General features: G+C 51.7%; 3 protein-coding genes across 12 annotated transcripts; 2 read left to right on the top strand and 1 right to left on the bottom strand.

Moving 5' to 3' along the window:
* On the top strand, positions 8,801–12,164 carry TYROBP (TYRO protein tyrosine kinase binding protein). 2 transcript variants are annotated; one of them, XM_005664506.3, is made up of 5 exons: positions 8,801–8,953; positions 9,329–9,355; positions 9,504–9,638; positions 9,816–9,862; positions 11,940–12,164. In XM_005664506.3, the coding sequence occupies exons 1-5, from the start codon at positions 8,899–8,901 to the stop codon at positions 12,003–12,005; spliced, it is 330 nt and encodes a 109-aa protein (XP_005664563.1). In that variant the 5' UTR covers positions 8,801–8,898; the 3' UTR covers positions 12,006–12,164. The 2 variants fall into 2 exon arrangements, with proteins under 2 accessions (XP_005664563.1, NP_999367.1); NM_214202.1 differs by having other exon boundaries at positions 8,877–8,953; positions 9,819–9,862.
* On the bottom strand, positions 12,315–16,619 carry HCST (hematopoietic cell signal transducer). 5 transcript variants are annotated; one of them, XM_013998332.2, is made up of 5 exons: positions 16,509–16,619; positions 13,687–13,843; positions 13,282–13,305; positions 12,698–12,829; positions 12,315–12,472 (listed from the first exon to the last, which is right to left on the bottom strand). In XM_013998332.2, exons 2-5 carry the CDS (start codon positions 13,727–13,729, stop codon positions 12,432–12,434), a joined length of 240 nt encoding a protein of 79 aa, XP_013853786.1. In that variant the 5' UTR covers positions 13,730–13,843; positions 16,509–16,619; the 3' UTR covers positions 12,315–12,431.
* NFKBID (NFKB inhibitor delta) lies at positions 13,892–23,074 on the top strand. Of its 5 annotated transcripts, none has more exons than XM_021097180.1 (12): positions 13,892–14,448; positions 16,516–16,616; positions 16,810–16,870; positions 17,424–17,641; positions 17,923–18,113; positions 18,195–18,300; positions 18,425–18,571; positions 18,689–18,740; positions 18,823–18,971; positions 21,249–21,365; positions 21,681–21,845; positions 22,422–23,074. In XM_021097180.1, exons 4-12 carry the CDS (start codon positions 17,477–17,479, stop codon positions 22,473–22,475), a joined length of 1,146 nt encoding a protein of 381 aa, XP_020952839.1. In that variant the 5' UTR covers positions 13,892–14,448; positions 16,516–16,616; positions 16,810–16,870; positions 17,424–17,476; the 3' UTR covers positions 22,476–23,074. The 5 variants fall into 5 exon arrangements, with proteins under 5 accessions (XP_020952839.1, XP_020952838.1, XP_020952840.1 ...); XM_021097179.1 differs by lacking the exon at positions 13,892–14,448 and adding an exon at positions 15,010–15,147; XM_005664518.3 differs by lacking the exon at positions 13,892–14,448 and adding an exon at positions 15,182–15,887.

Below are 25,967 nucleotides of genomic sequence, written 5' to 3'. Positions count from 1 at the left end.
GCATTCTAGAAAATGTTTTTTTTCTTTTTTTTCCTTGACTTTTGTCTATTTAGGGTTGAACTTGCGGCATGTGGAGGTTCCCAGGCTAGGGGTCGAATCGGAGCTACAGCTGCCGGCCTACACCACCGCCACAGCCACGCAGGATCCAAGCCCTGTCTGTGACCTGCACCACAGCTCAAGGCAACTCCAGATCCTTAATCCACTGAGCAAGGCCAGGGATCGAACCTGCGTCCTCATGGATACTAGTCAGGTTGGTTAACTATTGAGCCATGACAGGAACTCACGTTTTTTCCTTTTTTCTTTGTAAAGTTTGCTCTTCTCTGACAGGTTCCCACCATTTTGATTTGATGGAATCTCTTCCTTGTTTTCTAGCTTTTCTCTTTCTTTTTTATTTTTATTTATTTTTATTTAAAAATTTTGTGTGTTTGTTTTATTTTTTCTGTATTTTTTCTTTCTTGCTTTCTAACCTCTCTGAGCTTTATTTTTCTCATCTGTTCCTTGCTTTTCTTAATGGTTTTGCCACCATATGTGCTTCTAAAATGCTATAGTCTAATCTGGGCTATTTTTAAACTTTATGTAAATGGGAACCATATTGCAGGTACTCTTTTGTATATGGATTTTCTTCTTCTTCTTTTTTGGGGCCACACCTGAAGCATGAGGAAGTTCCTGGGCTAGGGATCAAACCCATGCCTCAGCAGCAACCCAAGCCACTGCAGTAACAACACTGGATCCTTAACCTGCTGCGCCAGAGAACTCCTAACGCATCTGCTTAAGAGTTTTGCTCATTTCTCTTTTAAGGTCAGCCGTGTTGGTTTTTGAAGGAGTTCCTTATATATGCCATAATCAAATCCTTAGTCTTTATTATATGTTGCAAATATTCTCTCCCACTCTGTGTCTATTTTCTAGCGGTATCTTTTTTTTTTTTAATGGAAAATCTCAAACATGCATAAAAGGGGAAAGAACAGTATAATGAATTTCCATAGACTCATCACCAGCTTTGACAATTGTTAATTTATAGCCAATTTTATATCCTTTCTACCTGCACTTCTTTCCTCTTGGATTGTTTCAAGCAAATTCCAAGTGCTTTATTATTTTACCCCCCAAAATTTATTAAGTAGGTATCTCTAAGCAATACAGACTTTTTAAGGGGTTTCCACCATGGCACAGCGGATTAAGAAAATGACTGCAGGAGTTCCCATTGAGGCTCAGCAGCTTTGGAGCCCAACATATGTCCGTGGTGACGTGGGTTTGATCCCTGGCCTTACTCAGTGGGTTGGAGATCTGGCGTTGCTACAGGCTGTGGAGTAGGTCAATGATGCAGCCCTGGTCTGGTGTTGTGGTGGCATAGGCCAGCAGCTGTATCTCCAATTCTACTCCTGGCCTGGGAGCTTCCATGTGCGATAGATGTGGTCCCCCCCCAAAAAAAAGAATCTGACCACAGCAGCTTGGGTCTCTGCAGAGGCGTGGGTTGGATCCCTGGCCCAGCACAGTGGCTTAAAGGATCTGTCGGTTGCTGCAGCTTTAGCGTAGGTCGAAGCTGCTACTTGGATTCCATCCCTGGCCCAGGAACTTCCATATGCCAAGGGCTTGGCTATTACAGAAAAAAAATTTGCCCTTTTATAATATAAATATATGGGATTTCCCGTTGTGGCTCAGCAGAAATGAATCTGACTAGCATCCATAAGGATGCAGGTTCAATCCCTGACCTCGCTCAGTGGGTTAAGGATCCAGTGTTGCCTTGAGCTGTGGTGTAGGTCACAGACATGACTCGTACCCCACATTGCTGTGGCTGTGGCATAGGCTGGTAGCTGCAGCTCTGATTCGACCCCTAGCCTGGGAAGCTTCACATGCCACAGGTGCTTATGTGGCACACACACACACACACACACACACACATACACACACACACACACAATATGTATATAAATATATAGGTGTTCCCTGGTGGTCTAGTGTTTAAGGATCCAGTGTTGTCACTGCTGTGGCTCAGGTCCCTGTTGTGGCATGGGTTTGACTCCTGGCCTGGGAACTTACGCATGCCATGGGCATGGCCAAATATACATATATATAACCATATCACTCTAAGATATCATTTGATGAATACAAATTCTTAATTTTAATTAGTCAAGCACTTACCTTTTTTTTTTTTTTTAAATTTTCATTTCTATTTATTTATTTATTTATTTGGTCTTTTTGCTGTTTCTTTGGGCCACTCCTGCGGCATATGGAGGTTCCCAGGCTAGGGGTCTAATCGGAGCTGTAGCCACCAGCCTACGCCAGAGACACAGCAACTCGGGATCCGAGCCGCGTCTGCAACCTACACCACAGCTCACGGCAACACCGGATCTTTAACCCACTGAGCAAGGGCAGGGACCGAACCCGCAACCTCATGGTTCCTAGTCGGATTTGTTAACCACTGCGCCACGACGAAAACTCCTTTTTTTTTTTTTTTTTTCGGCTTTTTAGTTAGTGATTTTTGAGTCTTGGCTAAGACATCTTTTCTTTTCCTTGAGGTTATGAACTTATTATCCTACATTGCCTTTTATTTATTTATTTAAAAATTTTGTTGTTGTTATTGTTTTCTGCTTCTTAGGGTCGCACCTGCAGCATGCAGAAGATCCCTGGGCTAGGGGTTGAATCGGAGCTGTAGCTGCTGGCCTATGCCACAGCCACAGCAACGTGGGATCCAAGACTTATCTGCAACATACCACAGCTCACAGCAATGCCAGATCCTTTAACCCACTGAGTGAGGCCAGGGATCAAACCCACATGCTCATGGAGACTACTCAGGTTTTTTACCACAGAGCCACAAAGGGAACTCCCTGCCTGTCTTTAAAAAGTTTTATTTAGCTTTTCAGTCTGGGTTCATGACCTACCTAGAGTTTTCATGCATGGCGTGAGGTAGGGGCCTAATGTAATTTTCATACATTTAGATAGCCAACAACTAAGCCTATTTATTGAAAAGATTATCTTTTATTTTTCTGTAAAACTTCTATCACAGATTAGGTGGCCGGTGTACATGGGTATGTTTCTGGAATTACCAATTACTGCATTAATTTCCATAGCTTTACAATAAGGTGATAGCGCGTAAGGTGAGCCTCTCAACTTGTTCTTCTCTAAGAGTGTCTTGTTATAATTGGTTCTTTATATTGCTGTATAAAATTTAGGATCCAGGACTTCCTGTCATAGCTCAGAGGAAACAAATCTGTCTAGTATCCATGACAACATAGGTTCGATCCCTGGCCTTGCTCAGTGGGTTAAGGATCCATCTTGCCCCGAGCTGTGGTTGCAGACGAGGCTCGGATCTGACATGGCTGTGGCTGTGGCGTAGGCCAGCAGTTGTAGCTCCAATTTGACCCCTAGCCTGGGAACCTCCATATGCCTCGGGTGTGACCCTAAAAAGCAAAAATAAATAAATAAATAAATTTAGGCTCCGCCTGTAAGTTCCATAGGAAAAGCTTTTAGTATCTAGATTATGAATAGATTGAATATATAGGCAAAATTATGGAAAACTACTATCCAAATCTAGTAACATGGTACATCAAAACATTTATTTAAATTTTCTTAAAAGTCTTTTATAAAGTTTCCCTGTACTGACTTTTTGCATAGACTTTTAGATGTAGTACTAGGTAGTTGACCAATTTTTTTGTTTTGTTTTGTTTTGTTTTGCCTTTTAGGACCACACCCATGGCATACGGAGGTTCCCAGGCTAGGGGTCTAATCAGAGCTGTGGCTGCTGGCCTACACCACAGCCACAGCTACACCAGATCCGAGCCACATCTGTGACCTACACCACAGCTCATGGCAACACCGATCCTTAACCCACTGAGCTAGGCCAGAGATCAAACCCAAAACCTCATGGTTCCTAGTTGGATTGGTTTCTGCTGAGCCACTACAGGAACTCCCAAGTTGGTCATTTATGATAATGCAAATGATTACTTTTCTCCGCCTTTGTTTGGTGTATGGCTGATATATTGCAGTAAAATTGATTTTTGTAGATTGATATTATATCCAGTAACTAAGCTAAATTCTGTTATGGATTCGAATAGAGTCTTCTGAATTTTCTTTAGCCAGATCATATAATCTATTAATAATGATGCCAATCACTTTTATTTATTTTTCTGATTTACTGCAGAGTTAAGGTTTCCAGGCAAAATCAAACAGAAATGGTGACAACGGGCATCTGTCTTTGTCCTATTCCAAACTTTGAAGGAAAACTTTTAGAGTTCCCATCCTGGCGCAGCTGAAACGAATCCGACCAGGAACCATGAGGTTGAGGGTTCAATCCCTGGCCTCACTCAGTGGGTTAAGGATCCGGTGTTGCCATGAGCCGTGGTATAGGTGGCAGATGTGGCTTGGATCCCGAGTTGCTGTGGCTCTGGCGTAGGCCAGCGGCTACAGCTCTCATTCGACCACTAGCCTGGGAACCTCCATATTCCATGTGTGTGTCACCCCCAAAAAGAAGGAAAACTTTTGATATTTAACCACTAAATGTTTTAATACTTAAACATAAATGATATTAGTTGTAAGTTTTAGTAGTGCTATTTATCAAAAAAATTTTTTCTTTTTTGGCCGCCTGGTGGCATAAGAAGTTTCCCAGCCAGGGATGAGATCCAAGCCACAGCTGTAACAACCCAGATTCTTTAACCCACTGTGCTGGGCAGGGGATGGAACCTGGGTCCTAGGCCGCAGAGACTCCACCACTCCTGTTGTGCCACAGTGGGAACACCTATTCATTGGATTTTAAAAATCCACTTCTATTCCTAGTTTCTGAGACTTTCATGAATTGATGTTGAATTACATCGAATGTATGGATTGGTTCCCCTGGTGATTTTGACCATTCTTGTGCTTTCTATCTAGACGTCTAGATATCTAGAGTCTTTTGAACATTATTTCTTTATTATCATTATTATTTTTTTGTCTTTTTGTCTTTTCTAGGGCCGCTCCCGCGGCATATGGAGGTTCCCAGGCCAGGGGTCAAATCAGAGCTTCCAGCCTACCCCACAGCTCACAGCAACGCCGGATCCTTCACCCACTGAGCAAGGCCAGGGGATTTAACCTGCGACCTCATGGTTCCTAGTCAGATTCATTAACCACTGGACCACAACGGGAACTCCTGAACATTATTTCTATTTTTTGGGAATTTCCTGCCTTATAAGTTCAGTTTCCCAGTCCTGGGGAAGGGAGTAGGAGGGGAGAATAGAGAGATGGGCAGGTCTTTATGTGAACATTTTGGGCAAATGTCTGCTTTTGTGGAATTGCTGGATCTATGCATAGGTGAATATTTAAGTTTATAAGAAACTACCAAATTCTCTCCCAAGGTGGTGGTTCTGTTTTACATTTCCAAGCAGCAGTGTCTTAGATTCCCAACTGTTCCCCATCTCTGCCGACACTTGATAGGGTCATTCTTATGCTTTTTTCCACCCCCTTTTTTCTTTTTAGGGCCGCACGTGCAGCATATGGAAGCTCCCAGGCTAGGGGTTGAATTGGAGCTGCAGCTGCCAGCGTACATCACAGCCACAGCAACACCAAATAGAGCCATGTCTGTGACCTACCCCGCAGCTCATGGCAATGCTGGATCCTCAACCCACTGAGCGAGGCCAGGGATTGAACCCACATCCTCCTGGATACGAGTCGGGTTCATTACCACTGAGCCACAGCAGGAACTCGGGATAGTGTCAGTTTTTTAAATGTTCATCATGCTAACGGGTGTGTGGGAGGATTTCATTGTGGTTTAGTTTGTATTTCCCTAATGACTAATGATATTGAGCCCTTTTTCACATGCCTATTGGCCATTCCTATCTTTTCTTTTGTGACTTATCTGTTCATACCACTTTAAAAAGTGGATTATTTGTCTGATTTTTCAAAAAGCTTCCTTCCCCTGCTGTAGAGGGGAAAAGTGGGAGCGGGAGCATGCAGCTTCTACAGACCTAAGCGTGTCACAGACCCAGCACACTGCCTGCTTTCTGGAAAGGTCAGCTTTGGCCTCCCCCAATACTTGGGCTGCTGCCTGGAGAGATTGAGACACTTTACAGATCGTGTGGGGGCGGGGGTAGCCCTGCTTCCCGGAGTCTGGCATCGTGAGGAGGGTGGAGCCCTCTGTCCCAGCCTCTTCCTTCCGCCAGTGGTATGGAGACCATGGAGTGGAGAGCAGCCTGGGCTGGCAGGTTGGGATCTGTACTGGTACAGTTGTACCTGTTGCTAAAATCTTGAAATATTTCACTTCTGGTTAAGAGCCTCAACCCCACATCTTACGAATATGTGCCACTACCCTGTTCCATTCCCTTGGGTCATCTCGGACTTCCCCATATCTCAGCAACCAAAGGGGGCCCCAAGACTCTGACCCAGCCCTATGGCCGCATCCCTTCCGATTGGATGGTGCCTGGGTGCAGGCCTGTAAGACCGAATTCGGGGGGGTAGCCTGGACCTGGCTGGAGCTGGAAGAATCAGATCAGGAGGCTGAGGCTGAGAGGTTAGGGTGGATTTTCAGCAAGGTCAGCCCAGAACTGGAGACTTGAAGTTCTAAGAACGGTAACAACAGCAGTTCCCGTCGTGGCTCAGTGGTTAACGAATCTGACTGGGAACCATGAGGTTGCAGGTTCTATCCCTGGCCTCGCTCAGTGGGTGAAGGATCCGGCGTTACCGTGAGCTGTGGTGTAGGTTGCAGACGTGGCTCGGCTGTGGCTCTGGCGAAGGCCGGCGGCTACAGCTCTGATTGGACCCCTAGCCTGGAAACCTCCATATGCCGAGGGTGTGGCCCTAAAAAGACACACACACAAAAGAACAGTAACAATAGTGATGTTGGTAATGACTTCCGTTCGCTGAGCTATTCAGTGTGCCAGGCAGGCCTTATTCTAAACACAACTCACAAAATCCTGGACCACTGCAGCAACCTGCCCCCCCCACCACAGTCCATTCCCCTGGCCCAGCCAGAGGCAGCCCTTGAACACCCCAGGCAGATCAATACCATCCTGGCTCAGAGCTTCCTCTGGTCTCTGATTGCCCGCAGTTCACTGGGCTTTAGCTGCCTTGAGGGGCCTGGGGTGCCAGTAGGACCTGCAGGACCTGCTCACTCCAGACAGACCTGGGGGGTGGGGGTGGGGTGTGCTAATTCTTCTGCCACAGGACTCGGCCAAGCCCAAGCCTGGGCGATGGTGGTGATGGTGGCTTTAGCAGCTAGTGCTGCCTTGAACTTGGCCCAGATCCTCTTCCGGACTCCAAGTTAAAACCCCCCCACCCCAACCCCCGCCCCAGTGGGCCACTGAGCATCTATCTCATGACCACCTTCCAGTTCCCTGTTTTCTGTCCTGAGCCCAGGCCTGGGGAACCGTGGGTGTTGGCTTCCTGGACGGGGGAGGGGGGCTTCCGGCCCCTGGCCCATCCCCCAGGCACCCTAACCTCAGGTTCCTCCTTTCCCAGCCCAGTTCAGGCTCCTCCTGGGGGCTAGAAGTCCTTGTCATCTGCTGGGTGGCCTCTCTCAGTGAGCACTTCCAGCCACTTCCTCATTTGGTGGGGGCAGCCCAGCCTGGCCCAGAGCCACCACACTGTGGCCCACCTGCTTCTCCCCAGAGCCCCGGTCCTGGGCTGGGCCGTGTGCAGCCCTGTCTCGGCCTGTTCCTCTCCTCTTTCTCTGCCTCGCCTCGGCTCTCTCCTTCCCGATCTTCCCTTTTCCCCTACTCCTTTCCGAGGGTCAAATGTCTGTTTTTAGCTGCTGGGTTCCAGTTCCACCTTTATTTGCTGTGTCACCTTCGGCAAGTATCTTTCTTTCTGTAAAATGGGGGTAAGAGCCTGTGCCTCAGACGGTGCTGTTGGGGGTTAAAAGCCTTAATGCCTGGGACAGAGTGCCTGCACCTCTTTAGCACCTGTATCTCTCTCTCTCTTCTTTTTTGTCTTTATAGGGCCCCACCTACGGCTAGGGGTCAAATTGGAGCTGCAGCTACGGGTCTAAACCACAGCCACGGCAATGTAGGAGCCGAGCTGTGTCTGTGACCTGTGACGCAGCTTGTGGCAACGCTGGAGCCTTTAACCCACTGAACGAGGCGAGGCCAGGGATTGAACACATATCCTCATGGATACTAGACGGGTTCTTAATCTGCTGAGCCACGACAGGAACTCCCTAATGGTTCTCCTTTAATATGCTATGAACATTCCAAATAATTGTAATGGGTGCTTATAAAAAGCTGACAAGGGAGCTCCCTTCGGGGCTCAGCGGTTAACAAACCCAACTAGGATCCACAAGGAATCGGGTTTGATCCCTGGCCTCGCTCAGTGAGTTAAGGATCCAGCATTGCCATGAGCTGTGGTGTAGTTCCAGACTCAGCTCGGATCTGGTGTGCTGTGGTGTAGGCCGGCAGCTGGAGCTTCGATTCAACTTCCATATGCCGCGGGTGCAACCCTAAAAAGCAAAAAAATAAAAATAAAAATGAAGAGCTGACAAGTGTCAGACCCTGTTCTAGAAATATTCATCCATTTGATCCCTACAGCACCCTACAAAGTAGGTACTGCTTTACTTCTCATCTTACAGATGAGGAAACTGAGGCCCAGAGGGGTTGAGTGACGGATTCAAGGTCGTCCAGCCCGGAAGAGGCAGCGATAGCCTCAGTCAGAGTCAGCCATCGAGGCTCCTGGTACAGTGATGTCTGAGCCTTGTTTGGGGATGGAGCTCAAGTTGACCCACGCACCTTTGACCTTTCATTCCAGCTGTTAGCGGCTGCAGCACGGCCTCTGGGGTGTCCGGGCCTGATTCTTTGTGGTATTATATGTCTCTGTTCCTCCTCCCCCATTGTCCCCTCCTCCCTTCTGCCACCGCCCACCTCAGACTTCCTCCTTTACTTGGTTGGACACTACGCCACATCCCACTGGCCTTGGACTGTGGTGTCCAGCAGCGTCATCTGCATCATGGGGCGCCTCGGACCCTCCAATGGACTCCTGCCTCTCCTCCTGGCTGTGGGTGGTGAGTTGGGGGCCTCTGACGCTCCCGGGCTCAGCTTGGGGCAGGACAGGGAACAGGGTGGGAAGAGAAAAGCAAAGGGGTGGGGAGCGGGGTGGACCCAGCAGATTCCCCAGCCCCCCACACCCTATGGGTCTCTCTCAGAGCCTGCGCCCCTGAGATTGGGCCTCTGGCAGAAGCAGAGGGAGGGCACTCTAAGATGTTGCAACAGGAAAAGCCGATGTAGAAGTAACACAGTCCAGCGGCTTGGATGCTGGCCCACAGGTCCCACCGGACCTTGCTGTCCACCCTTGCCTCCTGGCTGTCAGGAACCCCCCTCCCCCAGCCTCTATGCCCACCAGCCCTGTGTCTCAGTTTACCTTCTTTTTCTCTCCTCAGGTTTCAGCCTTGTCCAGGCCCAGAGAGGTAGGCCAGTCCCCCCTCCCGACCCCCCCCCCCGCCCGAGACCACCCCATCTCTGTCCCTTCCCCAGTCTCCCCCTGATGACTGACACCTCCTCCCAATGCCCTACTCCCACGGACCTCCCCTCACCCCCATGCCCCATCCATTCCAGAATGCAGCTGCTCCGCCGTGAGCCCCGGCATCCTGGCGGGGATCGTGCTGGGGGATCTGGTGCTGACCCTCCTCATCGCCCTGGCTGTGTACTCCCTGGGTCGGCTGGTCCCTCGGACACGTGGGGCCGTGGACGGTGAGTGGGGCCGCCAGAGGATGGCCTGGGACCCTCTGAGGACCTGCCTGGTGGGGAGGGGGTATGGCTCCCGAGTCACAAGCATCCAAGGGGGGTGATGGAGGGGCTGGTTCTGTCACAATGTGGTGCTCCTGATTCTCACCCTGTGTCTGCACTCTGCTGCTCCCCACCCCTAAGCAGTGACCCGGAAACAACACATCGCTGAGACAGAGTCTGCTTATCAGGTGAGGAAACCAGCTTCTCTTTCTCATAGCTCACTCCTCTCCTGGGGGTGTCCATCTGGAGTACCCCTCCCCCAGGCCCTGCAGAACCTAGACCCGAAAGCCCCTTTCGCAGCACCCCTTAAATGCTTGAAGACCAAGCATCCAGAATGCTTTCAGTGATCGTTCATGACCTTATGCTCGGCTTACAATGTGTGGAGGGGACATACAGGAATGGTTGGCCTCAGTCCGAAGGCAGGCTCTGAATTGTTCTGGAAAAGCCCAGCCCAGGACAGGCTGATGTCCTGGAGAAGTCCTCCTAAGGGCAGAGGATAGAATTCAGCCTAGTTTGGTGACTCCAAAAAGAAACATTCTAGAGTTTGGAGGGGAGGAGTTTGCATCCCTTCGAGACACTATCCAAATCTAAAGACTCCTTTGAAGAATCCACACAAAAAATACCAATTTGTGCATATAATCTAGGGCCAGCGCAAGGATCTTTGAAACCCTTCTTAAGAACCTCTGTGCCGGAGTTCCCGTCGTGGCGCAGTGGTTAACGAATCCGACTAGGAACCATGAGTTTGCGGGTTCGGTCCCTGCCCTTGCTCAGTGGGTTAACGATCCGGCGTTGCCGTGAGCTGTGGTGTAGGTCACAGACGCGGCTCGGATCCCGCGTTGCTGTGGCTCTGGCGTAGGCCGGTGGCTACAGCTCCGATTCAACCCCTAGCCTGGGAACCTCCATATGCCGCGGGAGCGGCCCAAGAAATAGCAACAACAACAAAAAAAGACAAAAAAAAAAAAAAAAAAAGAACCTCTGTGCCCATAATCATCTTTCCATCACCCACCTTCTGTCAGTACCATTCTTTTTTTTTTTTTTTTTTTTTTTTTTGTATTTTTAGGGCCACAGTGGTGGCATATGGAGGTTCCCAGGCTAGGAGTCTAATCTGAGTTCCATCTGCCGGCCTACGCCACAGCCATAGCCATGCCAGATCAGGGCCACATCTGCGACCTACACCACAGCTCCCGGCAATGCCAGATCCTTAACCCTCTGTGCGAGGCCAGGGATGGAACCCACATCCTCATGGATACTCATCAGATTCGTTTCTGCTGAGCCATGATGGGAACTCCTGTCAGTGCCATTCTTAACACTTTAGGGGGTCAGGAGCTCCTCTGAGAATCTAATGGAAGCCGCATAGACCCTCTCCACAAAAATACACACCCAGACTAGGCGTTTGTACAAGATTTCAAGGATTCTGAGGCCTTGGGGTGATAGACACCCCATTGCCATTGTAAACCTTGTTCTGTGAAAGCCCCACCTGCAACCCACTTTGCTTTGCCTCATGTGTGGCTAAAAAAGACTTTGCAAAGTATAAGAAGCTCAAGTGCGGCTCTGTGAGGACCGGAAGACTGAAGGGGCCTTCCAGTTACTGGGGGCGGTGACATTTCAGGCAGAGCATTATTCCAATTTATTCACCGCTTTGGTGGAATTGGCTGAGGACCTGTCTACGCTAGATGCTTGTAAGCAGAGCTTGTGTCCTAGTTGGGGAGACAGACTTGAAGCAAAGCAACACGGAAGATCATTTGGGGAAGCAGCATGAAGGAAATAAAGCAGGTTGATGTGAGAGTAAGTGGGATGTGGGAGGAAGAAAGTAGAGATGGGGAATTAAGAAATGCCTCCTGGGAAAGTGACTTGAGCCGAGACTTGAACAAAGAGAAGGAACCATCCATGGGAATTTCTAGGGGACCAGTGTTCCAGGCAGAGAATGGCGCACCCAAAGGCCACTGGGCTGGGCCATAACGATGAGGCAGAGGAGAAGGGGGAATGCTGAATGCACTTGAATAAGATCCAGATCTCTCTCTTGGCTGCAAGTGTGAAGGCCACTGGGAAAAGGCTAGATCTTGTTGTTTTAAGTTTAACCACAGTTGGTTTTTGTTTTTGTTTGTTTGTCTAGGGCCGCGCCCACAGCATATGGAAGTTCCCAGTCTAGGGATCTAGCTGGAGCTGCAGCTGCTGGCCTCCGCCACAGCCATGGCAAGGCACTGGCTTTAAGCTGGTTTGGTGAACCTCTTTCACAGAGGGTCTCTACCCTGTCCATCCCTTTAGGAGCTCCAAGGCCAGAGGTCAGATGTCTACAGCGACCTCAACACACAGAGGCAGTATTACAAATGAGCCCAAATCAGGACAGTCATCAACCCGATGCCTGGATCCAGTCATTCCTGATGCCTGCCCAGCACCCCTTTCTGCTCCCACCAGGATACGGATCCACAGAGTATCCTCCATGTCAGACCTCTCCCCACGACTGTCCCCAAATAAACATGGAGGACCTAAGCACTGTTGAGTTATTTCAGATCCCTGGGCTGATGGGATGGGGATATGTGGGGTTTTGGTGGGGGGTGGGGGGACCATGGACCCAGAAACAAGTCAGTGGGAGGGAGGCTGTGGGGAGCCTGGGTTCTTTGAAGAAGAATTAGAACTAGAGGTATTTCAAAGACTTTATTCCAATCCCCAAGAGGGGCCAGTTTCCTGTGCCGCCACACACAATCAGGGATGGGAGGGTCAGGAGTCAAAGGTTGCAGGTAACGGCTTATAGCGGGGTCAGCCCCTGCCCGGCATGTTGATGTAGATTTTGCCGTCTTCTGGGGGTGGGGGAGAGAGAGCACGAGGCCTGACCACCCACCTCCCACCCACATCTCCACTTCCTTGGGGACCCCCTGTCTCAGGGGTTTCCTCAGGAGTTCCCCCAAGCACCGCCCCCAGGGTTTCCCCAGAACCTCCAGGGCTTGCCCTGGGGCCCCCGCCCTGGGGACCCCCCTCCCTAGGGACACCAACCCTCTTCAGGCCCAGCCCGTCCCTGCCCTCACCTTGGGTGGGCCTGCTGCGTGGGCGTCCGCACACAAATACCCCCACCACGATTAACAGTGACACAACTGCATCAGCGGCCACGAGGCCTGCTAGGAGTGGCAGGGAGAGGGGCCCACATCCGGAACAGGAACCTGAAGGGTTGGGGCCGAGATGAGAAGGTGGCTGGCGGGGAGGGTGTGGTTCCAGACACTCGTGGCTGGGCTTGGGGCAAAGTAAGTCCCTTTGGAGTTGGGTGGCCCAGATTCCCTGGGGAATGAGGGGAGATCCAGAGACAGGCTGATGTGTCCCAAGGCCCCAGGGGCTGTGCTCTGGGCATGGTGGATACCCCTGAAGATAGGCCTCGGGGGGTGGGGTGGCTGGGTCCCTGGGTCTTCTGTTTGGTGATGAGAATGGTGAGATGGAGTTCCAGAGAGGGCTGTGGGTCCTTTGGAGCCTCCGATTTGGGGATGGGAGGTCAGATGGTGACCTGGAGAGCCGCTGGGGGTGTTCCAGGAATGTCAGGCCACACTTTGGGGCAGCGGGGGGAGGGAAGCAGTACCTGAAGTCGCTGCTCCACAAAGGGAAAGGGGTGTTGATTTCTCACCTGAGGTCACCTGCGCTGCAGCCACTGTGGAAGGATAGGGAAGATAGATCAGCAGGGAGAGGAGGTTCCCAAAGGAAAAGGTGATGTCTTCAGAAGTAATGTCCACTCTGGAGAGATGCAATGCGAAAGAGGGGCCAAACGGGAGGGGAGCCCCCCGAGACACAGAGAGACAGAAACCCAGAAGTAGAGACGGAAACTCAGCAGTGAGAAGAAGAAGAACAGGTGGCCATTCCAAACCCAGCTTCCCTCCCCAAAGCACCAGGCCCAGAAGCCTACATGGGAGGGGGGTGCTGGGAGAAGGACCTGCCCTTAGCACCCCTCACTTCAGATGCCACCCAAGCTGTCCCTTTTACAAAACTTGCCTAACACACAGCCCGGCCCCCCCGCCCCGACCACTGGCTTCACCTGGGAGCAAAAGCAGGAACAGGATGCCGCCTGGAGGGGCCATGGTGGGCTGGGGGCGGGAAGGGTTCTGGTCCACAGAAGTCCTGAGGAACAGTGGGGGGAGTAGAGAGGCAGCAATAGCGGATGTCACTCTGCTGGTGGCAAGGCAATCTGCTTCCTGTGTAAGTGGGAGGAAGAGAGGTGGTAGATCCCTGTGACTGTCTAACAGGACAACTGGGGTTGGGGGGCGGTCAGAGAGACTAGGAGGCTACTATGATTGTCCAGGTGGGAGGTGACAGGGAAACCAGGTTGTGGGCACCGAGGAGATTCTGGAAAGATTTCGGAGGTAGAGCCAACAAAACTTCCTGATGGAGTAGATATGAGTGCATATGAGAGAGACAGAGGGGTCCAGGATGACCAAACTTCTGGCTTGGGCAACTGAAAAGGCAGAGCATCCTTTGGCGGGATGGAGAAGGAGGAGGAGCAGGTTTAGGGGAAACAGGCTGGGGTGTGGGCACACTGAGTTGGAAATGCCTGATAGGTCCCCCTGTGGAGAAGCTGAACCACCAGAGCTGCCTGCCTCTGAGTTCATGGGCTAAGTCTGGTCTGGAGATGTAAATTTAGGGGTCGGTGCCTTAGGGATGGTACTGAGAGCCATGCGGCAGGATGAGATCATCGAGGAAGTGAGTCCAGATAGAGGAGCAACACCCAACACACCACCTCCCCCCAACACCAAGAATGAGTGAAGAGGAAGAAACAGCCAGAACAGGAGCAGCGAGTGAGGTAAGAGAACCAGGAGAACACGGAGTCTTGAAAGCAGGGGACAAATGTGATTTACTTGGTCACCGAGATGGGAACTGAGAATGAGCCTCCCACTGGAATGTCAGGCTGCTTGAGGGCTGGGAATTCCCGCCTGCTTAGCTCACACCTATACCACCGCACCCAGCAAAGCACCCCACTTGCAGTAAAAAATTATTTTCAAAGATGAATGAATAAATGAGAGCTGATCTCTGAAAAAATGAAGAGGGAGAAACTGGAGTCCACCTACATCACTTTCTTCCAGACCTTTCCTCCCCTCGGATGAGGGAGTTCAGAACCTCCAGCTCCCTGCTCCCTCAGGGCTCAGTAATACGGGCACCACCCCCTCCACCCTGTGCCTCCAGCCCAGGGCCCGGGAGTCTTCTCCCTCCGACCAAAGATGGGGCTCCCAAATCTCTTTCCGGGGAGACTTCGGAGTCAGGCCCTCAAAGCCCCGCCCATTCAGAGACCAGGTTTGCGCTAGCGCCGCGCGGGGACTCCCCAGGCTTGTAGGCGGGGCCCTGCCCAGGACTGGGCGGTGCCAGAACTTCAGTTTAAAAACTCGCGGGGGACCCGACGCAAGATCGGGGACCCAGCGGCGGCTCCGCGGGGAAACAGCGAGGCTGGCGCAGCGCCGAGGCCGGGGCCCTGGGGGCCCGCAATCCGCGCCACGGAATCCCCGAGGTAATGGAAAGTGTGGGGGGTGGGGGGAAGCACGCTCGGTCCCTAACAGAGGGGCCGGGGCCGGGGGGCACTTTTGAGGCTCCGAGAGACAGAGCTGGAGCATCAAGAGTAAAGGGTCAAGCATCAAGCTGAGAGCGAGGGTAACCCGCGTTTGGAGGGGGCAGAGGGCCCAGACTCCTGGGTTGTGATGACGGAGCGGCTGGGATTTCGGACCCTTGAGTCCCGAGGGGTAAAGGACTGGGATTTGGAATCCTAGGTCCCGGGGGGAAAGCGCAGGGAGCCGGGACCCCTGGGTCCTGGGAAGAGGGGGTGAGGGTCTGAACTCCATGCTCCAGAAAGAGAGGTTGGATTGAGTCGTTGGGGGCGTGGTTGTTTAAAATCCGCCAAGGTCTGGGTGTGGAAGGCCCAGCGCCAGGCCACAGGGATTCACAATGGCCATGACCCTGCCCCCGGCCCGGGATTTCCCGGGTCGCCACCCGGCCCGAGGCCCCGGGCTTAACAGGAATTCCCCATGTGCGGGGATTCCACGAGTGCCACGCTTGGCCACGCATCGCTTCTCGGAGCCCGACACCTGCGGCATTGAGCCGGGAGGAAGAGGGAGGTGGAAGATTCCCTTGCGTGAGCGCCGTGACGTCAGCGCGTTGCGCCCGGGCTGTTTCCGAGTCCGCCCTTCCCCCCTTAACCCTTCCTCCGCCGGAACTGGCTCGGAAGGGTGAAGGCTGAGGGCTCCGCCTTTCTGAGTTGCGCAAACTAGGCGACTAGAAGCGAGGACCGGGTCTTAGTCGGGGAGTGGGCTGAGGGCCCGTACTTCTGGCGGGGGAGTGGGTGCAAGTCTCCCAGACTCCTGCGGGGTGGGGCCTGGACTCCTGAGTCTGAAGTGGGGGGCCGAGATCGGAACCTTTGGATCCCTGATAAGCGAGGGGGTTATTGACTTCGTGGCTCCTCGGGGAAAGGGGCTGGGGACTCGGATGCCTGGTTTCCCGAAGAAGGAGTATCAGGGCAGAGAACCTGCATGTGTGTCTCCGGAGAGTGATGCCCAGCGACGCCCCGAATCCTTCAGCCCTGGGAGATCAAGGGGTGGGATTTTTCACGGAAGTGGCGGAGCAGGGGGTTGCAGAGGGCGCCCTCCACCCCCTTCCTCAGTTTCCACGACGCTGGTGGAAAGTTGGGTCAGAGGGGAAAGTGCGGAGCAAAAGGAAGGAAATGGCGGAGGCGGCGCCACACCCGAAATCTTAGATTGGCTTGGGAGCTCTCTGGCGACATCAGTGTGCCAGTTTTTCCGCGCAGGAGGGCGAGGAGAGCGCCCTCCCCCGCGCGCTTAGATGATTTAAGGACCTCTGGTAACTTCCTTCCCACCTCACCCCACAGTGAGTCGGAATGAGCGTAGCCACTGCCCATCGCAGACGGTGAAGAAGCTTCTGGAGGAACAGAGGCGCCGCCAGCAGCAGCCTGACGCCGGTGGGCTACCGGTGAGGCCGGTGAAACCCCGCCAACTACAACTCCCATGAGGCCGTGTCCTGTCGGGCAAAGACTTGCTGCCCTGCTGGGCCCTCAGGGCTCATGGGACTTGTCCTGACTTAGATGCCCTGTAGGTGGGGAATGGCTGCTGAGGAATCTGCCAGATAAATTCACCCTTGTTTCTTTTTGCTTATGCCTCTACAGGGACAGTTCCCACCTCCCCTGGCCCAGCCCCTAACCCCATCTGTGAATGAGGGTGAAGCTGGTAAGTCTGGAAACGCACCCGATTCCCTCAGCTCCCAGTCCCAGCTTCCCTCAGGAACTCAAACATCCCACCTCTTAGAATTTTTTTTTTTTTTTTTTGCCTGCACCTGGTGCCTGTGGAAGTTCCTGGGCCAGGCATCATCAAACCCACACCAAAGTAGGACCTGAGCTGCTGCAGTGACGACGCCAGATCCTTAACAAAGGGAACTCTGCAACTCTTAGTATCTGGGGGAACTTAGAAGCTAGGCCCTCACTCTTGCCGAGACCTGGCAAAAGTTGGCTCTCCCAGATTCTCTGGAGCCCGGTAGTCTAAATAGTCATTCAGGGGCCCAAGCGCCCAGCCTTTTTGTGCTCCAGGAGTCTAGACCTTCAGTCCCCCAGTGCCCCAGACATCCAGGCCCCAAAAGTCCAAGCTTCCAGTCCCTCGGTGGCCCCAGAAGTACTAGCTTTCAGGTCCTTGGGATACTTGAGGCCCTCACCCAGGCCCTGACCAGGCTACGACTTCCCCTAACTCCAGTAACCATGCCTGCCCCTGCTCCTCCTCTCGCACGCAGGCCATATTCACTTCCCAGCACATCAGGAGACTGTGGGGTCTGGATATGGCAGCATGGCCCCCACCACAGGCTTTCCAGACTGGGACCCCAACACACATGCTGCCTACACAGACAGCCCCTACTCTTACACTGCTTCTGCTGCTGAAGGCTTCCTGCCTCCTGACTTCTACCCACACTCGGACCCAGGGCGACCGTGTCCATTTCCCCTGGGGATGGAGGTGAGATATAGAGTGGGAACAGGATGCTGAACGTCCCCTAAGATTCCCAGTTGCTCTCATGCAGCATCCTGAGTTGTCTGGTGCTGGGTTAAGCTCCCTTTCTTAAAACGGGCAAAACTGAGGCCCAAAGGTCCAAGGTCATTTGGCACAGACAAGTCAACCAGCCACTCTACCTGGTGGTGTGTGTGTGTGTGTGTGTGTGTGTGTGTGTGTGTGTGGTGGTGGTTTGGGAAGAAGGAATTCTCAGCTGACTGGCTCTCCCTACCACCTGCACCCTTCAGGACCCCCTGGATACCCGGCTCTATGTAGAACCTTCCCTGCCACAGACAGGATCCTGGAGAGGTTCTGCACTCCCCTCAGGACCCCCACAGTTGCCCCCTGTGGTCACCGGACCATCCCTGGACACTGCCCGTGCTCAAATGCTGGCTTTGGGGCCACAACAGCTGCTAGCCCAGGATGAGGAGGGAGACACGTGAGTGTCAGGGAATGGGGTCTGCAGGCACCCTTCTCAGCCGGGGTGCTGTGCTCACTACTGTCCCCTACCCATCCCCAGGCTCCTGCACCTGCTTGCGGCTCGAGGGTTGCGCTGGGCCGCGTATGCTGCAGCTGAGGTGCTGCAAATGTACAGACATCTGGACATTCGTGAGCATAAGGGCAAGGTGAGGGCCAGGGGCTTGCACTCCTGGATCTGAGGGCAGAGGGTCTGGGGGCCTGGATTCCTAGGTTTCGGAGGGAAGGGGGCTAGGGCTGGGCTCCCAGACTCATCTTTCCTGACACCCACAGACTCCGCTCCTGGTGGCTGCTTCTGCCAACCAGCCCCTGATTGTGGAGGATCTACTGAACCTGGGAGCAGAACCCAATGCCACGGACCATCAAGGACGTTCCGTCTTACATGTGGCCGCTACCTATGGGCTCCCAAGAGTCCTCTCGGTATGTGCAGCTGGCAGGTGGGATGAGTGAGATGGATTGATTGCCGAGATCCCGGCTTCCAGGGCTGGGAGGCCTGGGGAGACCCTAATTCAGCCCTCTGCCTTCTCTTCCTCCCAGGCTGTGATTAAATCAGGGGTTCGGGTTGACCTGGAAGCCAGAGACTTCGAGGGTAAGTTGGGTGGCGGGCTGGCTGGCTGTGGCTTGGCGGGGTGGGTGCTCCAGATGGAGAGCCCACACTCTCTCTTCTGCAGGCCTCACCCCCCTCCACACAGCCATCCTGGCCCTCAACGTCGCTATGCACCCACCCGACCTGTGTCCCGCTGTCCTGAGCACCCAGGCCCAAGACAGGCTGGCTTGCGTCCAGATGTTGCTGCACATGGGTGCTGACCACACCAGCCAGGTGAGCGGACAGTGGGCAGCTGGCCTCAGGAGGACCTGGTGGGGGGTGGTGGGGGGAGCTCCTGGATGTCCGGGGGCTCTAAACAGATGCTGACTTGCCTCTTCCCAGCTGTGTGACCGTGAGCATATTACTTCTCTCCTCTGCATCCTAGTTGTCTACTGTAAATAGTATTACTGGGCTGAGCTTATATTTCCCAAGCGCTTGCTATTCATGAAGCACTCAGGTTCATGGATTAGCTAATTGAATCCTCAAAAACACCCTTTGATACGTGTGCCGTTATTACTTTATTTATAAGGAAACTGAGACACAAGGATTCAAAAATCTTCCAGCTTGTGCATGTCAGAGAGGGAATCAGAACCTGGGTGGTGACCCCAAAATCCAGCTAGTAATGGTGGTAGTCTCCTCCTTCCTGACAGTAGCTCCTTCGCGGGCTGGCTGAGAGAATTAAACGTCTACTTGTGGGTTTTTGTTTTATTTTGTTTTTTTGTCTTTTTAGGGCGGCACCTGGCAGCACATGGAGGTTCCCAGGCTAGGGGTCGAATCGGAGCTGTAGATTTCAGCCTACACCACAGCTCGCAGCAATGCCAGATCCTGAACCCGCTGAGCGAGGCCAGGGATCAAACCAGCAACCTCATGGTTCCTAGTCTGATTCGTTAACCACTGCGCCATGACGGGAACTCCAGTTTTTTGGGTTTTTTTTTTAGTCGAAGAACTTTAAACACAGATAAGGTACAGAAAATAGTATAATAAACTCCACGTACCCAAGGTCAATAACCAGCAACTCATAGCCAGTCCTGTCCCATCCACTTCTCCACCTTCCTGTATTATTTTTAAATCCAGGCATGTAATTCTTTTTTTTTTTTTTTTTTGTCTTTTTGCTATTTCTTGGGACGCTCTTGCGGCATATGGAGGTTCCCAGGCTAGGGGTCCAATCGCAGCTGTAGCCACCGGCCTACACCAGAGCCACAGCAACGTGGGATCCAAGCCGCGTCTGCAACCTACACCGCAGCTCACGGCAACGCCGGATCGTTAACCCACTGAGCAAGGGCAGGGACCGAACCCGCAACCTCATGGTTCCTAGTCGGATTCGTTAACCACTGCGCCATGACGGGAACTCCCCAGGCATGTAATTCTATGCATAAATATTTGTGTGCTTTATTTTTTATTTTATTTTATTTTTTTTCCTTTTTAGGGCCGCACCCTGTGGCATATGGAAGTTCCCAGGCTAGGGGTTGATTTGGAGCTGTAGCTGCCAGCCTATGCCACAGCCACAGCATGGCAATGTGGGATCTGAGCCACATCTTCGACCTACACCACAGTTCACAGCAACACCAGATCCCTGACCCACTGAAGGGGGCCAGGGATCAAACCTGCATCCTCATGGATACTAGTTGGGTTCATTGCCGCTGAGCCAAAATGGGAACTCCCTATTTCTGTGTCTTTAAAGGATAAAAACTCTTTTTAACCTCGGTATCATTATTCCACCTTAAAAAAATTAACAATCTCCTAATATCAAAGATCCTGGATGTGTTCAAATTTTCATCTGGCTCTAAGGTGACATATGTTTATTTTTTTTGTTATAAAACACACCTCCCTAGGCTCAAATAAAGGCCATACATTGAGATGATATGTCCTTTTAGGTCATTCTTAACTTAGAATTTCCCCTCTATCTCTTTGTTTTCTCTTTATAGTTTATTTGGTGAGCCAACTGTGTTGTTTTGCCCCTATAAACACAATTTTTAATGTTAATTACCATTACAAACTCTTTAAAGGCGTATAATAAAGTTTCACTGTAGAAAATGTCTTCATTTGCTTCAAAATATGTAGAGAACAACTCGGTATGGAAGTAAATACAGGCTTAGGTATTCCGTTGATTAATGCTCCTCAACTCCCATCATTATAGATAAAGTACAGTCGGTGTGGGAGGTGGTGCATTTTACTGTGCTTAATAGGATGTGGGAAGGCCAGAATAGCTACTCTTCCAGAGATTTCCTTTTTCTCAAAGATTCTTGGGCTGGAACATTGTCCTAATAAATGCTCTGTGATGCATATGACCGGAATGGTACTCCCTTAAACTTGGTATTCTTGTATAGTGCACAACACTTGCAACCGTATAATGTTGCTCATATAGCTCAGGTCAGCTAAATCTACATCCTTAGCACCTTTGAGTGCTTGCAGAGGAGAGACAAAGACAGGGTCTCTCAAGACTTGTGGCTTCCATGAGAGGAGGCCTAAGTGTGAGAACTGACCTGACCTCTGCCATCCCCCTCCCCACAGGAGATCAAGAGCAACAAGACAGTTCTGCACTTGGCTGTGCAGGCCGCCAACCCTACTCTGGTTCAGCTCTTGCTGGAGCTGCCTCGAGGGGACCTGCGGGCCTTTGTCAACATGAAGGTAGGAGCCTAGGCTGAAATGTACAGATTGAGATGTGGCGGAGTGGGGCAGTGGAGTGTCGGGGGTCGTGTGGGCGGTGGCTGTGGAGGGGACAACAGATGGGATGAGGTTGGGGACGGTGTAGGATGTGGACATAGACTGGGGATGTGTGTAGGACACAGACCGGGGGCTGTGTGGAATGTGGTTGTGGAGGTGGGTTCTGGGCTGTGAAAGGGAGCACGTGGGACATGGATGTGGCCGAATATGAAGTGTGACACTAGGGACCCAGGCCAGCTAAATCTGCGTCCTGAGCAGTCCTCCCCTTGCTGTCCCTAGGCCCATGGGAACACAGCCCTCCACATGGCGGCCGCCCTGCCCCCTGGGCCAGCCCAAGAGACGATCGTGCGACGCCTGCTGGCAGCGGGGGCGGATCCGACACTGCGCAATCTGGAGAACGAGCAGCCTGTCCACCTGCTCCGGCCCGGGCCGGGCCCCGAGGGGGTGAGCACTGATCCCACCCTGATTGCCAGTTGACCTAACCCAGTGAACCCCTGACCCATCCATTCCTGACTTTAGAGGGTGACTTGTCATCTCTGAAGGTGACCTTGACCCTTCTCCAACCTGACCTTGTCATGGTGACTCCTCCTGACCTCTGTTTCAACCCTGACCTCAAAGTATGACGTCTATTTCCAACCTGGAATCCTGACCTCAGTGTGTGACCTTTGATCCCAAGTATGACCTCAGTCTGACCCTTAGTCCTGACCTCACAGTGGAATTTCTGATCCCGAACATGACTCTGCCCCCCTTGCCTCTCCCCTTTGATCCCCAGTCCTCAGTGCTGGTCCCAAGGCGGGAACCTGCAACCAGCAGCGCCTTTCCCTCCCCCATTCCGGCTCCTGAGCCTTTACTCCTCATGTGAACGCACCTTCACAGCGCCCCCAACCCCGCATCTTGACTCAGAACCTCTGATCTTCCGACCCAGCCAGCTCCCTTCGAACCCCCCACCTGGCAGGGAGGGCCGGCCCCCACCCTCCCCGCAGCCTCTCACGCATCTCCCCTGCCTTGTCTTGTCCACAGCTGCGGCAGCTATTGAAGAGGAGCCGTGTGGCACCCCCAGGCCTGTCCTCTTAGGACTCAAACCCAGAACCTGGACTGATTTTCCAGTCCCCACCGTCCTGTGGGACAGCCAGCGTATGCTAATGTTGCAAATCCGTGATAATGTATGTGGAGTGTGCTGCCTTTTGGGGTCTTACATTAAAACCCCAGGATGGCTGCTGAGGGGTAAACAGTCCCCAATATTTGGGGTGGTCTGATACCCCTTCCCCACCCACAAGGGGCCCTCTTGATGATTTCTGTGAAATCGAGGCCCCTTGATTGTTTCTGTGAAACACCCTGGACCCCTAACCCTTTCCCCACCAGGATCTTTTGGGGTCCCTTCCCCTAACTCAGCTCTTTATACCTGGAACCCCAGGTGTAACTCCCCTATACAGTACTGGGGTACCCCCAAAACAGCTTCTAGTACCATCCCAGTAGCACTCCTCAGGTGACCCCCTAACCTCTCCGGGACCCCTTCCCTTCAGGTCTTTAACCCTGAGACATAGGAAGGACCTTCTTTGATTAGGGTCCTACTGCTTTTTGACTCAGAACTGAACAGGGCCCCTGCCCCAGACCCCAGTATTTCCAGTGAGTCCCTCTGTCTGAAACTCCTATTAAAGTCAATATGGACTAGACCTGTTATTGTCTAATCTCTCATCACTGGTGCAGGGAAGCAGCTCAGGAGTCGTGTTTGGATGGCTGGGTCCAGGTGGGGTGTTTGTGCAGACACTGTGGATGCCAGGTCCATATCCTGTCCCCCTCACCCTGACGACCAGGGCCAACACATGAATCTTTGCCGGTGGACATTCTAGACCCCTGGTGCCCGCTTTGCCCTGTACGAGTGTGGCAAGGCTTCAATGCCAGGAGCCCTCAACCACTGACTGACTGAAAGGAGATGCTATGTGAATATTCCAGGTCCCTTGCCTCTGGGGGGATAACTCAGAAGCACATGTTCCACGTGGGCTCTCAAAGCTCCCCCAGGGAGGAGATCCCCTGTGGCACAATGGGATCAGTGGCCTCTCTGGAGCCCAGGGATGCAGGTTTGATCCCTAGCCCGGCACGTTGGGTTAAGGATCTGGCGTTGCTGCAGCTGTGGTGTAGGTCTCAACTGTGTCTCAGATCTGACCATCCCTAGCCTGGGAACTCCATATGCTGTGCGGCAGCCAAAAAAAAAAAGAGGCTCCAGTTCACATTGGTTCTGGCTTGATAGCATATGCTTTCTTGAGTGCTTTCCCTTTTCTGTATGCTCTTCTGTGTGTACTCACATAGTGGCTGCTGACCCTTGAAAAACTTAACAAGAATTCATCTTTCAATTATATGGCATACTTTGGTGTCTGCATTTTTTTCTTTGTGGCATTTGAAATAATGGTATTTCTTATTATTGATGGCATCTTAGATTCTGTTGACATACAGGGTGTATGTCCTGGCATATATCAACACACACACACATCCCCCACTAACATGATAACATGCCTCTAGGAAACTTCGCATTATTAAAAGAATAATTAAATAATTTTCGATGGGAAAAGAAGAGTGGCTTAGGGACACAAGAGCATCACAGGAGCAATAGCAAAGTCATTGTTCCTGCTGGAATTTCAGTAAAAAATAAAAAAAAAAAACCTATTACCACTAAAATGTACATATTATTAAGGAATGTTGAGCATATTGAGCCAATTAGCCTTTTTTTTTTTTCTTTCTTTTTTTGGCCCCGCCTGCGGCATGTGGAAGTTCCCAGGACAGGGGTCAAATCTAGTCACAGTACTGGCAACAAGCCACAGCAGTGACAACACTGAATCCTTAACTGCCAGGCCACCAGGGAATTCCTAGCCTTTCATATTCTATCCCACCTGCTTGCAGCTCCTTAACCCATTGTTAGCCTGTTAATCACCCTTGGCTATGAAAATACATAGGAAGTTTTTTCCCCTGCTTGTGATGCTAGTTACAGATTTCTGCTAGGTTTGTCTGAGTACATGTGATGGTATAGCCACTATCAGAAGGATGTTGCAAACTGAGTTTTTTTTTTCCCTCATACCTGCGGCATGTGGAAGTTCCCAGAACAGGGATCCAACCCATGCCACAGCAGTTACCCAAGCTGCTGCAGTAAAAATGCTGGATCTTTAACATGCTGTACTACACAAGAACTCCCAAACTGAGTTCTTAATGAAGCTGTGGCATTGTATCCAACTTGCATCATGTAGGCATCTTCCTCCTAATACCTACCATTTCTATTCTTAATATGCATGACCTATATTTACATGTATATATTATGAAGAGCCTCTGTGAGCTCATAGGTCCTTTGGGAGAATTAGAAATAGGTTCTTCTAAGCCATCTGTCGGAAAATTGTGCTATTCTGAGATTAGAACATGGCTCATTACTGCCATCTGCTGGGAAGTTATAAAAATACAAGTCTACAATGTCTAGGAGATGAATGGATCACTTGAAATTTTGCAGTGCACAACCAGAACACCATATGGGACAGTCACGAATTATTTGGTAGCAGATTAGCAAAATGACCAGGAATATCAGTGCTGGAGCCAGGTTTTATGGGTTGAAACCCTAGCTCTGACCCTTCCTAGATGGTGACCTTGGGAATGTGCTATAACTTCCCTTTGCCTCCATTTCCGAATCTATAAATGATGATAATCATAGTACCTACTTCATGAGGTAGAAGTAAAGATTAAGTGTGCCAATGCAAGTAAAGCCCCTGGAGCAGTGCCTGGCACAGGGTGAGTGCCATGTAAGTGTTTGCGGTCATGCCATTTTAGAATTTATTCAACAAATACTTGCAAAACAGTAGTCACAGTTCTAATGTCCCCACAAACATTCATCCTTTTAATTCTCATATACAACCCTCTTGAGACATCTTTAGAGGGATCACTCCAACATGTCACAAAACAGGATGAACCAATTGCAGATATCACATAGCCCTCTCTGGGACACGTGATTGGACTTCCACGTCCCAGGGGGATTCCAATGGCCTCCCCAGGAAGGGATGAAAAGGTTCAAGATTCCCAGTCCCTCATCAGGCTCACAGGTGGCTGTTGTATGTGATTGTGCGTGAGGGGGAGTAGAAGGTGGGGCTTGACTTGCTAGAGCCCCACCTCCTCGGTGTCCACTCTGGAAGTCAGTTGACAACGACTTAGAAGTCAGCACCGGGGGAGTTCCCGTCGTGGCGCAGTGGTTAACGAATCCGACTAGGAACCATGAGGTTGTGGGTTCGATCCCTGCCCTTTCTCAGTGGGTTAAGGATCTGGCCTTGCCTGAGTTGTGGTGTAGGTTGCAAATGCGGCTCGGATCCGCGTTGCTGTGGCTCTGGCATAGGCCGGAAGCTCCGATTGGACCCCCAGCCTGGGAACCTCAATATGCCACGGTAAGCAGCCCTAAAAAGACAAAAAAAAAAAAAAAAAAAAAGAAGTCAGCACCACGGAAAGCTCCTGGCCAAGAGGCTGGCTTTCTAGACCCCGCCCCTCTGAAGAGCCTGCCCAGATTTAAAGATCTCTCTACAGTTTAAAAGGGCAGATTCGCAC

Source organism: Sus scrofa, chromosome 6 (assembly GCF_000003025.6).
Source record: "Sus scrofa isolate TJ Tabasco breed Duroc chromosome 6, Sscrofa11.1, whole genome shotgun sequence".
NCBI classification, from domain to species: Eukaryota; Metazoa; Chordata; class Mammalia; order Artiodactyla; family Suidae; genus Sus; species Sus scrofa.
This window is presented reverse-complemented; position numbering and strand designations above follow the sequence as displayed.

Coding starts and splice junctions, on each gene's coding strand:
- TYROBP (XM_005664506.3), top strand. CDS start 8,899: ATGGGGCGCCTCGGACCCTCCAATGGACTCCTGCCTCTCCTCCTGGCT. Junction 8,954..9,328: donor TCTCCTCCTGGCTGTGGGTG/GTGAGTTGGGGG, acceptor TTCTCTCCTCAG/GTTTCAGCCTTGTCCAGGCC. Junction 9,356..9,503: donor CCTTGTCCAGGCCCAGAGAG/GTAGGCCAGTCC, acceptor CATCCATTCCAG/AATGCAGCTGCTCCGCCGTG.
- NFKBID (XM_013998365.2), top strand. CDS start 16,116: ATGCCTGGTTTCCCGAAGAAGGAGTATCAGGGCAGAGAACCTGCATGT. Junction 16,225..16,515: donor CAGCCCTGGGAGATCAAGGG/GTGGGATTTTTC, acceptor CTCACCCCACAG/TGAGTCGGAATGAGCGTAGC. Junction 18,972..21,248: donor GTGCTGACCACACCAGCCAG/GTGAGCGGACAG, acceptor CCCTCCCCACAG/GAGATCAAGAGCAACAAGAC.
- HCST (XM_013998329.2), bottom strand. Junction 12,830..13,281: donor TGCAGCGCAGGTGACCTCAG/GTGAGAAATCAA, acceptor CCAACCCTTCAG/GTTCCTGTTCCGGATGTGGG. Junction 12,473..12,697: donor ACGCAGCAGGCCCACCCAAG/GTGAGGGCAGGG, acceptor CCCCACCCCCAG/AAGACGGCAAAATCTACATC.